The sequence below is a fragment of the Salvelinus alpinus genome, chromosome 26 (assembly GCF_045679555.1).
Source record: "Salvelinus alpinus chromosome 26, SLU_Salpinus.1, whole genome shotgun sequence".
NCBI lineage: Eukaryota > Metazoa > Chordata > Actinopteri > Salmoniformes > Salmonidae > Salvelinus > Salvelinus alpinus.
Genome location: NC_092111.1, coordinates 17,967,222 through 17,979,863, shown reverse-complemented (window position 1 = coordinate 17,979,863; position 12,642 = coordinate 17,967,222). Strand labels below are relative to the sequence as shown.

Here is a 12,642-nt window from a genome sequence, read left to right as displayed (position 1 = left end):
ATGCTTTTTTTTTGCTCAGTTCAATGAGGCCTACAGGCCATAAATAGCTCAACTTCATGTATTTATAATGGGGTGGTCATTTTGGACCGGGAACACAATTAACATGAAACGAACACAACAGGAGGGTCAAAAGGCCTGAATGTGCTCAGTGCCTAAACATGTGCTATTAATAAGACTTAATGACAGAGCAATCTGATTTGAATCTTGACTGGTCACAGCAGGAATCTTACCTCAAAGGAATCACTTTCAGGCTGTTTACCTCCACATACTGCCATCAAATTAAACCCCAGTGAAAGAAAGGTCAAATAAAAAAAACATTAAATGGCTCTGTGTTTAATAAAATAGCGTTCATGTCATGTCAGTTCACATATTCCTTGGCAGCACAGAATGCGCCTCAATGCCATGACTGCTGGTGAGGGAAGTCCTTGGCTTGGAGCTGTGTTTAATGCTTTTTCTGTCCTGACTGATTAAGACAATTTTACATCATAAATCTGCAGATTTGGTATGTACTGTAGATGTTGGAAATGCATAGCACCATTTTGGAAGCACATCTATCCAGTCCTGTCAAACGGGTTGCATTTCTTGAGCTTGAAACAGGAGTCACTAGTATCAGGTATGCAGCTGAGGTTTGTGTTGTCGGGCCTCTACTTCAGGTATTGGTAAACTTCCTCGTCCAGCGATATGAGGTTAAAGTAAGACAACAAAGACAGCAGGGATCGTGTCAGAGTCATCATCGCCATCTCAGACCTGGGAAGATACAATGATTGAAGTTAACGGTAAGAAATGTAGGCAATTTTGTAGGAACTAAAAATGCCAAATTGTATGTATTTTGGGGAATGTTTGTAGCAAGACCTACCCAGCCGGGTCTACTGCTATACACTGGCCAGTTTATTTAGGTACACCACCCCTTTCCCAGAAATGGTTAGCGCCTACAGACAGTCATGTGGCCATGGCTTGGTATATAATGCAGGCAGACAGGCATCCAGTTACTGTTTGAACATTAGAATGGACAAAACAAGTGACTTATGCGACTGAGCGTGGTTTGATTGTTGGTTCCAGTATCTTCCAACATGGTCGGCCTCCTGGGCTTTGCACACATGACAGTTTCCAACAGATGGGCCACAAAACGGGCAAATAATGGCGAGGTACAACAGTGGCGTGCAGAACGGCATCTCGGAACACACAAATCGTTGGTCCTTGTAAAGGATGGGCTATTGCAGCAGACTCCCACACCGGGTTTGATGCCTATCAGCTAAAAACAAGCGGCGGCTCCAGTGGGCACATGATCACCAACACTGGACAATTGCCTGGTCTGACGAATCCCTGTTGCATTATGCTAACGGCAGTAAGCAGCATGACACAATAACCTCATCATGCCTGGTGTTAACAGTACAGGCTGTTGGTGGTGGTGTAGGGAATGTTAAGTCCCTTGATACCAATTATGAAATGTTTCCATACCCCAAAGAATACATGGTGATCTAGAGGCAGGTACGGTGGGAGGATCAGACCTGGTACTAGATGGGTGTCCCGAAAACTGGCCACTAGCTAAGTTTCCATAAAATTGGCAACAGATTTTCATGCAAATATTCAATAATCCGCATAAAGAAAATGCGTTTTCCTACCGGTGGTGTTTCCAAACGGACTAGTTGCTGATACCTTTTCAGTATGTGATGTAATTGCACACAATGTACTTTTTCCACTTCAGTTTTCATGTACCGAATAAAAAAATCTCAAGTTCAATGTGTTTCCATCGCATTGTCAACTGATAGTTGTCACAAATGGTATTTAAATAGCAAATGTTCCTACACTGGTCTTGACACTAGCGCTCTAGCCAACAGCTAGCAGATAGTGGTTAGGCTAGTCTACATGAGATTTATGGAGAATTTTTGCATTTGTCAAACGGCAGTCAAGCATCGATCATGTCACCAGAAAAGGACCCTCGATATTCATTGGAAAGGAGCATCAAGCATTAAGATTACCGTGTGCTTTACCCACCCTGTGAAGGTCATCAATTATTTCATCTGTAGCCTAATAAACGTCATGCTTTCCCGAGTCGTAGTGGGTAGACCACACACACCATATCGCGTGACTCCCAAGTTTACTTCGATATGGTTATCAGTATTTTCGCATAAAGGTGATTCCACTGCCATTTCTCGCATAATAAATGTTATCGACAAAGATCCCACCACTTCGAACAAATTATCTGTCGGCATTTATAAAATTGCACCGAAGCGTCCAATTCCAATCACAGCTGTCGTAATTTATTTTATTTTTTATACTGTATGACTTTAATTGCATAAAACTGTGGATGGAAACGTGGTTACTGTGTATAGTGTGGAAGGATAATTCGTTACCTCAGGGCACACTCGAACTTGAGGCTCTCCCAGGTGGCCCGCACCCATCGCAACACCCTGAACCTTGGAAGGACACCCGGCCTCTCTGCCTGGAGCCGCCCCCAGCCTTGCACAGCGCTGGAGACAGGACAACAGGTTAGTAAGCATCTACAACTGCTGCTATGTGAAACACTCGTCTGTTCACCTCTTAGCCATGACACAGTATCTGTCCTCCGGAGCCCCCAGCCTGCTGCTACTAACCTCTTAGCCATGACACAGTATCTGTCCTCCGGAGCCCCCAGCCTGCTGCTACTAACCTCTCAGCCATGACACAGTATCTGTCCTCCGGAGCCCCCAGCCTGCTGCTACTAACCTCTCAGCCATGACACAGTATCTGTCCTCCGGAGCCCCCAGCCTGCTGCTACTAACCTCTCAGCCATGACACAGTATCTGTCCTCCGGAGCCCCCAGCCTGCTGCTACTAACCTCTCAGCCATGACACAGTATCTGTCCTCCGGAGCCCCCAGCCTGCTGCTACTAACCTCTCAGCCATGACACAGTATCTGTCCTCCGGAGCCCCCAGCCTGCTGCTACTAACCTCTCAGCCATGACACAGTATCTGTCCTCCGGAGCCCCCAGCCTGCTGCTACTAACCTCTCAGCCATGACACAGTATCTGTCCTCCGGAGCCCCCAGCCTGCTGCTACTAACCTCTCAGCCATGACACAGTATCTGTCCTCCGGAGCCCCCAGCCTGCTGCTACTAACCTCTCAGCCATGACACAGTATCTGTCCTCCGGAGCCCCCAGCCTGCTGCTACTAACCTCTTAGCCATGACACAGTATCTGTCCTCCGGAGCCCCCAGCCTGCTGCTACTAACCTCTCAGCCATGACACAGTATCTGTCCTCCGGAGCCCCCAGCCTGCTGCTACTAACCTCTCAGCCATGACACAGTATCTGTCCTCCGGAGCCCCCAGCCAGCTGCTACTAACCTCTCAGCCATGACACAGTATCTGTCCTCCGGAGCCCCCAGCCTGCTGCTACTAACCTCTCAGCCATGACACAGTATCTGTCCTCCGGAGCCCCCAGCCTGCTGCTACTAACCTCTTAGCCATGACACAGTATCTGTCGACCAGAGCCCCCAGCTTGATGTTGCCAGCCTGATGTTGCTGCTGCTGCTCCTACTAACCTCTTAGCCATGACACAGTATCGGTCTACAGGAGCTCCCAGTGTGATGTTGCTGCTACTAACCTCTTAGCCATGACACAGTATCGGTCTACCCGGAGCCCCCAGCCTGATGTTGCTGCTACTAACCTCTTAGCCATGACACAGTATCGGTCTACCCGGAGCCCCCAGCCTGATGTTGCTGCTACTACACAGTATCGGTCTACCCGGAGCCCCCAGCCTGATGTTGCTGCTACTAACCTCTTAGCCATGACACAGTATCGGTCTACAGGAGCTCCCAGTGTGATGTTGCTGCTACTAACCTCTTAGCCATGACACAGTATCGGTCTACAGGAGCTCCCAGTGTGATGTTGATGCTGCGGACCGTGTTGATGTTCCTGAACACCAGCAGCATGGGGCGTGGCATGGACTTGAGCACAACCATGATGTTGTCAAAGTGATTGACAGCCATGTTCCTCATATAGGTTGTCTCTTCACGACTCAGGATGTTGGACAGGCCCAATTCCCGCATGTTGATTGGCCGTTGCAGCAGCATCTCAGAGAAGATGAAGTAGTCTGATAGGATACAGGACATTGTAAGCAGTTCTTTGTTGTGAGACTGGATTTGTTCAAGGCATATGACTTCTGTTTAAATGAAGGAATCCGTTTGAAATAAAATGAAACTTTATTAAGCCTAAATGACAGTTGTCCTCTCACCTTTGACCCCCAGGCTGTTGGAGTACCTCTTCATGGCAGCATCGTCTCTCAGGACTATGGACCTCCACAGTTTACACAGAGCTACCCTGTCACTACAGAGCCAAAGGTTAGAGTTGATAGTAAAACATACAAGTTGTACCATTAAAACATGCAGGATGTAAAATGTATCCACACTACGGTGAGTTACTTTGGATAAAAGTGTCTGCTAAATGGCATATTATGAACCTTACATTTCACTGAGGTATTCATACAGGCCGTGATCCAACAGTACTAGCTCTGCCTTCTTGTCTGGACCTCTTCTCACAAGCACTGTGACATGGTACAGATAACATGCATTCAAGGTCACCAAGTCCTTTTAAGCAAATATTGTTGTACTGTAGTTATTTATTATCAACGTGACCCAGTTCTCGGAAAAACATCTTGTAAACTGCCCTGGTACAAGTTACACAAATCAATAAATGAGCATGTTAAGAGTTCAGTAGACACTGAACCCTACCATTGCCAGGGTGAGGGTCAGCGTGGATGAAGCCAGTGTAAAATATCTGCTCTGCAAACGTACGGATCAGCTTGTCAGCAGTCTGAAAAGCCAGAGAAAACTGTTTATACATTCATCCGAGTACTAATGATCAAAGGTTATTATGTCACAATAGGCACTTACATCTCTCAAACTAAGTCCTTGTCTTTTGATTTCTTCCAAATTGTTGATTTTGCAGCCTTCACAGAACTCTGCAGTCAACACTCTCTAAAGGAAAAATTGTTTGTTTATTACAGTACAATAATACAAAAGTGGTCAAAAAGGTATCAAAAAGCTGCGTTTAGACAGGCAGCCCAATACTGATATTTATTTCCTTCAGGAATTGGTCTTTTTACCAATCAGATCAGCTCAGAAAAAGATCCGATGTGATTGGTCAAAAGAGACAATTTTTTTGGGGGGGGGCTGCCTGATTGCAGCTATCGTGATATACAGCAGTGAATAGTTCAGTCTCTCACCTTGCTGGTTTGGTCCCAGTACACCTTTGGCACGATGACAAATTTGAAGTGTTTCAGTTCCTCTGCACATCTCTCAGAGTTCCTGGCCTCATTCTCAAAGTCCAGCTCCTGAGCTAATGTCCCCTTCAAGTCCTAAAATCGTCAGAGAATGCCAACATTAGGTTAGTTTAGGGGACCACGTCTAGGGCTGTATCTAATCATGCTCTGCAGGTATTATCTGATAAATGTCCTATAAAATAAAACAGTTTTTGACCAAGTTGTCAGACAAGTTTGAGCCCTTACCTTGAGGACCCATCTGAAGCCGAAGCTGGGGTGCATGAACTTTATAACGTCCAGTAGGATCTCCAGAGTCCTGATGTCACCATTGAACCGATCCCTGAGGTCTATGTACTGCACCTGGAGAAGAGAGTGGTTACTATTCAGAATCAGGAGAGATACACCTGGACTGGTTTAACCAAAGTGTAGTTTGGTTTAACAAGGTGATGTGACCCCTATTTAATAGTGTAAATCATACACAGTATACTTTTAATTCAGTGGCTGAATGTGTAGTATAGTTAACCTGAACCCACTTTGACAGCGACAGGAGTCCCATCCTGCAGCTCTGCCTTGTGGACCTGGGCCAGACTGGCTGCTGCGATGGGCTCATAGTCAAACTTCTTAAACATTTTGTCTGGAGTCGTATTGAAGTCCTCTATGAACAGAGCATCTACCTGGTAGAACATACCAGATAACTTAATGGAAGAATGTTCCTCAACACTTTATTATAAAATGGCTTGTTCTAGCCTCACATTATGAATGGTGAAGAGGCATTGAAAGCTGTGACAAAACTACAAGCATGGCTCTATCACTTTCACTACAGCCTCTTGTATCGTATTGCTTCATCAAATCAAAATCAAACTATTTGTCACATGCACTGAATACAACCTTATCGTGAAATGCTTACTTACAAGCCCTTAACCAACAGTGCAGTTCAAGAAAGAGTTAAGTCCAAAATAATAAGTAACAATGAGGCTATATACAGGGGGTATCGGTACCGAGTAAATGTGCGGTGGTACAGGTTAGTCAGTCATTTGTACATGTAGGTAGGGGTGAAGTGACTATGCATAGATAATAAACAGTGAGTAGTAGCAGTGTAAAAAACAAATGGAGGGTGGTGTCAATGTAAATTGTACGGGTGGCCATTTTATTAATTGTTCAGCAGTCTTATGGCTTGAGTGGTAGAAGCTGTTAAGGAGCCTTTTAGCCCTAGACTTGTCCGGCACCGCTTGCCGTGCGGTAGCAGAGAGAACACAGTCTATGACTTGGGTGACTGGAGTCTTTGACAATTATTGGGGCTTTCCTCTGACACCACCTAGTATATAGGTCCTGGATGGCAGGAAGCTTGGTCCCAGTGATGTACTGGGCCTTAAGCACTGACCCTTACGGTCAGATGCCGAGCATTAACTGTTCTTCAATGTTTGACAAGACAAAGTACTGCAGGTCTCACCTCCTTGTATCTCCTGTTGAGAGCCTTATCCTCCAGGACCTGCAGTGTCTTGACGTACTCAGGAGGCAGCAGGTGGTTGAAAGCACACAGGCCCTGTCCCAGTTTAATGTATATCCCTCCGTTCTGCACCGCTCCCTCCACCATGCTGTCTGCTGCCCTCTGATGGCACAATGACATCCCTGCCACAAACGATGGGCTGCTCTGGCAAAACAGGGAGGGGAAGATGACGTGAGTCTCCTGACTGAACTACTGAGATCGTTGCACACTCACGCCACTGTTTAGCAGACAGATAGACCTGTCACAATTCATAATTGTTCCGTTGCCCTGCTCAGACGTTGCATGCGTCAACCAATGGTTTCGTGCCACGTCTTCGACTGTGCCGTCAGGCACCAGATTGCTATAACATATGTGGTTAGCTGATAGGTATTTTACGTATCTAGCCGTTGTAATATCTGGAATGTTTCAGCGATGCCTGGGCAGAGGAACGCACCCAATATTTCTGTCAAACTTACCTTGTCCATGCCACGTAACATCACATTGGAGGTCCACCAATAATCTACTGAGATATAGAGTCCTACATATATAGACCTGTAGAGACAGAGAGACATGGTTTGAGTGTAACTCCAAAAGGAAATTATTCAAAACATTTGATCACATACAAAAAGGATGGTGATATTACTGTTATGATGGGACCCACCTACAGAAGCGACCGACTCCCTTCACCAAGATCTTCATCTTCCGTCTCTCTCTAGGTTCTGCAAGGGCGTACTGGACTCCCACCACCACGGGAACACCCACCGCCACACCCAAAAACATCTTCCAGAACAACCCTTGACTCTTCCTTGGCCTGACGGAAAGAAATGTGCACAGCACACACTGTATTGCTGAAATGCCCATGTCTTCACCCATCTTGCAGTTGCTTTCTAGAAGGTTAGTATTTAAGTAACAGCATGTATAGTTCGGTGTCCTGTCCAGGGGGTGTACTTGTACATCAAGCTGACTCGCGCTATAGAAACAGGAGATGGGTCATTCTAGTTAGTTTAGTACCTTTGTGAGCTGAAGGACCTGTACAGTTGCAGCTGTGGACAGGGACATCTTCCCAGCAGGGCCAAATGACACAACCTTAACTACAGAAAGACAAAAACACCACCACAATCATTGTCACTTTGAAGCATCAACTTTAAACTAATCCATTGTTTTTGCCAGTTACAGTAGACTTGCTGAGAAAGACCTTCATTCCTAGAAAACTAGAGAAAAACAAAAAAATCATGTTACATTTCTTTCTGTTGAACAACATGTAGACTGGTGGTGGGGACTGCATCAATGTCACTCTCCATAGGCTAGAACACACTGTTGTTGTTCTTAGCTGTCTCTCACAGGACAAACTGTTTCCAGACTAATAGATTTATAAATATAGGCTCTATGTCAGGGCTCTGACCACATGCACACACACACCAGGGCCGGTTCTGGCCGTTCTGCCGCTCTAGGCGATACAAAAAAAGAATTGCCGCCGACCCTTTTTTCCACTATGATCAGCTCGTAAAAAATGTACGGACACAAACTTGAAACCACTGATCATGACCATTTAGCCCACGGGATGAAACTCCTGGACAGCAGTTGTGAGTAGCCCGATTGTCCATTTGACCTGTTTTTAGGATATGTTAACGTGTCAGCACATTTCTTTTTAATTTGATCAGGCACCGTTTAGGTTAGGCTATTTGATCAGAGAAACCTGTATGATGTTAAAAGTTTCTCATTACATTGTCATACATTTTTTTCCTGCACCCTGTAGGCTACATTAAAGGCCACACTCTTTCTACCATATGCTATATCTGCTACATGATTTGTGTTAGATCTTTCTTTTTTTAAGGAATGTTGGTGGAGTGCTTCTTCTCTCCAACAGCACCCTGGAGAGGCATGCTGGGAATGGACAAGGTACATATTTTGCATCCCTGACTGACAAAGTGGGCACCTATCACAGGGCAGCATCAGCGCTCACCTAAAAAATCTCATATGCCACTGGTTGAGAGAAATTGACATTGTTTTGGGGGCAGAATTATGTGAGGTTTTAGGTCTTGTTGGAGATGCGTCTTGGTCAGTATAGCTCAGAAAATGCTGCCCTCGTCAATCTGCCACCATAGGCAGCCACCTAATCCTGCCTAATGAGAGAGCCACACACACACACTTTCCATGGCATGGAACAAAAGACGTGACAACTTATAAATAATGGAGGGTAAACCACAATCTCAAAATTAGGGCACATCACACGATGTCTTTTAGCGAGATTGTACATCGAACTCTGATTTTAGTATGGCGGTTATACATTGCATCAGGGGACTTTAACGTTGCGTCTCCACGCTCATTTCCTGGGAGTCAGAGAGTAGTTCATGGAATGAGAACTCTTGCTAGTGTGATCTGTAAATAAACATGTATAATATGCAAAAATTATTAACATACAAAGCGCGCACACATACATATAGTTATTACTTTTGAGCTAGCTAGCTAGCCTAGCAGGCAAAGAAGACATATAACAAACAGCTCAACTCACTGCTTTGAAGGTCTCCCCTGCCATGTTCAACCTATACTGTGATCTCTTCTCACTAATATGGCGTTAAAACTGTGTAGTAACCATTCTAATGTAACCTTGTACCTGTCACCTCCTGTTTCAGATCATTCTTGATTTCCTGAACTGCTTACAAATGATTTGACTGGCAGAAGGTGCACGAAATTGATCACGTGACAAATGGTCCGACTCGATGTGACCAAAGCTTCTCTAGTGAAAAGAATCATGACGACTCGATATCCTCTTCAGGTATCGTCAATTAATCGAAATTAATTGAAATTACAAATGTACAGAATAATGCATGTATGTGTATGGGTGAATCAGGAATGGACGTTGTAAATAATTAATTAATGTGGCTAACATAACATGTAACGGAAACGATTCAAGTGTGCCGTCTCTGTACAAACTTGTTTAAAGTCAGGTTTACGGTAGTAGAGTATGGTCTGTGGAATTAAAACACTGTTGTTTTAAATGATAACGATAAAATACTACTGACTGCGTCTTGACTATCATTTTGAGATTATTAAACATATATAAACATATATACATATATAAAACAGGCACATACATGTGGGATCCTCCTTCCCAGCATCTCAGCCGTCATATCACGGGTATAGCCTGAATAATATGTATTATAGATAACTGTTTACATTAACACCAATGTGCGAATTACTGGGACCAGGCCCTCGTGTGGCTTTAGATCAGTGGTAGCAACTCTACTAGTTGTCACCAGGAGTAGATGCATGATTTATATATTACATCATCTTACATCATATCAGGTAGAGCCCATCAAGGGATGTCCCCAGAGCTTTAAAGGCTTAGAAAACAATGTGTGAGTGGAAAACAAAACAGCATGATGTTGCATCTTCCATTGGATTTTTTTTGCATTTTGTTTACATGACCATCCCAACTTCAACTTCTCTTTGACATGCTGTGTATGACTCTCAAACTGACACATCTATTCAAACACAAATGGAAGCTAGCTGTTGCTTCCATTGATCAAAGTAATTAAATGGACTTAAATTGATGTTCTGTGGAACTCAGTGAAAGTAGAAAGGACCTCTGTCATCAGAGCCACCGGAAGCTCTCTGACTGTCGTCGCCGCTTCAGTCTTGTGTTTCCTGTTTACGGGCGGGAAGAGCGAAAGAAGCTAAACTATCGGTCTGTGTTCTTGCATCGTTGTGTTTCAAACATCAGCGGTACGTTTGTTTTTGTTTCTTAGCTCAGTTTCAATAATTTATGATAAACCGAATTCCCCGCGACTCTGATATATATATTTGCTTGACCTGTGCCCAGAGTTTAAAGGGATTTGAAGCGCGAAACTGATGGAGGAGCCCGCAGATTCCGGCGGTGGCGGGGCAGCACAGGGCCCCATGGCGCAAGTGGCGGAGATCCGCTGCCCAATAGCAGCGCGTCCTATGCGGCTGCTGGAATGGAAAGTCAAACCCGGTTCCCTCGTCAATGTGGACTCGGTGTTGGCGTTATGTGCTCCCATCCCACAGGAGAAAGAGGCCGGGTCCCATCCGCCAGAACAGCCCAATCGGCTGTCAGAGAAGAAGCTGAAATCGGACCGAGCTGGAGTGGTGAAAGAGCTATGCTGTCAACTTGGACAAGTCATATCGCCTGGGTGAGTCTGCAAGCTAACTAACGTTAGCTATATAGACTGTTGCCTATGTCAGCAATTTGTTATAGTGTGCTGCATATACTATGTTCGTTAGCTAATGTTACTTATAGACCAGATTCGTAGTAGCATAGCTAATTAGCCTAGCTAATAAATGGTAACGCTAGCTAGCTATGCTAACCCAGTGCGTGTGCTGGAGCGCCGATCTCTACAACAGCTGGATGGATCATGTACATTAACGTGTTCGTTTTGCATGGCCCGGTGCCCTGGTGAGCCGAGTTTGTTTATTTTAGACCATTCCATTGGTCCGTAAGTGAAATCTCCACCCACAAGGGGCACCGGGCCATGAAAAACGAACTGGCCCAATATTGTAGTACTACGTACATGACATCATCCACATGGTATCGAAAATGTCGAATTTGCACGCTCGAGCACTTTTTTGGGGAAGAAGAACTTCGAATACTTTGTTCCGCTTGAGCCTCAGAAAACATTTTGGTGTTATGAATTTGTGAAACAAATAGAAAATGACTCAAGTAATAGTCACCCAGTAAAATACTGCTTGATTAAAAGTTTGGTTTTAAATATACTTAAGTATCTAACGTAAAAGTATAAATCATTTCAAATTCCTTATGTTAAGCTAGCAAGTGTGTGTGCAAATAGTGTAATGATAGTGTTTCACAGTTATTTACCCACCAGTGTTGTGATTGGCTGGGATATTCCTCTATTGATTTCTTCTGATGGAGCAACATCTGTTGTCAAACTGGGAAAGCTGTTCTGACTTCGGCTGTGTTATCTAGTGGAATTTCTGTAATTTCTTGGTTGCTAACATTGTACACTGTTAGCTCAATTTCAGTTTGTAAAAAAAATAAGCACTGAATAGCGTAAGGGATCGTTGTACCATCTATGATTCAAGAGGTTGAAGAGACCAGCTTCAAACGGCTGTAAAAACTAGAATTTTTTGTTTAGATGGTACAATGATCAAATTGACCGAAAAATGTGGATTTTTCTCAACCAGGAAATTAGTTATTTCATTAGAAAACACAGCCGAAAAAGTCTAAACAGCTTTCCCAGTTTGGCGAATATCACAATACTTGTGGCTAAGTAATACTGTGAAACACTATCATTCCACTATTAGTGACATATTTTATGGATATTTTTGGAAATTACAAAACAAAAAAAAACATTTTAAAAACCCTGTGTAGCACCTTTAAAAAAGAATTAAGGGGCAGTATCAACCTGGACTATCTGAAATTGCATTTCTTAGATATGGTTTCAAATAGTCTCAGATTTGACCTAGTCTAGATTTAAAGTCTGATTTCTAGAAGGACAATTAGTTAATCTAGATTTAAGATGAATTTAAATATGTCCAGGGGCAGGTTTAACTTCAGATTAATGGATGTTGGCCCCCAGGTTGACCTTGGCAATGGAGGAGAATGGATTACCTGGACTATTTCAATGACGATCAAAGAGCACTACCAAGGCCAGACAGAAGGGCGGTTATAGACAGGATCAACTGACTGAATGATTTAGATCACATCCATTTCGGTGACCGTCTCCGTATATACAAAGCTAATGCAGCTGACATTTGTTTGCTTGAGCCAAGACTTTCATCTAACTCTCTTAGGGGAAGGCACTTCCCTACAAGTACTATTCACCTTGAGGTTTTGGAATCTGGAACCTTCCATTGTGAAACAGGAGATTTGTGCGGTGTAAGTGAACTGACTGTATGCAACATAGTCCACAAAGTTTGCAATGCTATATGTGAACTGAA

At 44.1% G+C, this 12,642-nt stretch overlaps 2 protein-coding genes across 8 annotated transcripts in view; one reads left to right on the top strand and one right to left on the bottom strand.

The window, feature by feature from the left end:
- Window positions 1-317: 317 nt before the first annotated feature.
- LOC139554878 (uncharacterized aarF domain-containing protein kinase 5-like) lies at window positions 318-9,714 on the bottom strand. 5 transcript variants are annotated; one of them, XR_011670908.1, is made up of 16 exons: window positions 9,236-9,714; window positions 7,735-7,814; window positions 7,385-7,534; window positions 7,200-7,275; window positions 6,688-6,888; window positions 5,771-5,911; window positions 5,484-5,597; window positions 5,202-5,333; window positions 4,870-4,953; window positions 4,708-4,789; window positions 4,442-4,520; window positions 4,212-4,303; window positions 3,818-4,070; window positions 2,355-2,471; window positions 857-989; window positions 318-747 (listed from the first exon to the last, which is right to left on the bottom strand). XR_011670908.1 is itself a non-coding variant. In XM_071368110.1 (15 exons), the coding sequence occupies exons 3-15, from the start codon at window positions 7,501-7,503 to the stop codon at window positions 645-647; spliced, it is 1,593 nt and encodes a 530-aa protein (XP_071224211.1). In that variant the 5' UTR covers window positions 7,504-7,534; window positions 7,735-9,102; window positions 9,236-9,714; the 3' UTR covers window positions 318-644. The 5 variants fall into 5 exon arrangements, 4 of the variants coding, with proteins under 4 accessions (XP_071224211.1, XP_071224208.1, XP_071224212.1 ...); XM_071368110.1 differs by lacking the exon at window positions 857-989 and having other exon boundaries at window positions 7,735-9,102; XM_071368107.1 differs by lacking the exon at window positions 857-989.
- Window positions 9,715-9,855: 141 nt separating this feature from the next.
- LOC139554877 (RNA polymerase II subunit A C-terminal domain phosphatase-like) overlaps window positions 9,856-12,642 on the top strand; it is a 112,799-nt gene continuing 110,012 nt past the window's right edge. For 2 of the 3 annotated variants that reach the window (XM_071368105.1, XM_071368104.1), the window contains exons 1-2: window positions 10,312-10,449; window positions 10,547-10,877. In XM_071368105.1, coding sequence (XP_071224206.1) covers window positions 10,576-10,877 — 302 coding nt within the window. In that variant the 5' untranslated portion in view covers window positions 10,312-10,449; window positions 10,547-10,575. Of the gene's footprint in view, window positions 10,878-12,642 lie in introns of all 3 variants that reach the window. The other variant, XM_071368106.1, reaches the window with a different exon arrangement.

Coding starts and splice junctions, on each gene's coding strand:
- LOC139554878 (XM_071368107.1), bottom strand. CDS start 9,259: ATGGCAGGGGAGACCTTCAAAGCA. Junction 7,815..9,235: donor CAGGGGAGACCTTCAAAGCA/GTGAGTTGAGCT, acceptor GTCTTTCTGTAG/TTAAGGTTGTGTCATTTGGC. Junction 2,472..3,817: donor TACTGTGTCATGGCTAAGAG/GTTAGTAGCAGC, acceptor TCCTGTCTCCAG/CGCTGTGCAAGGCTGGGGGC.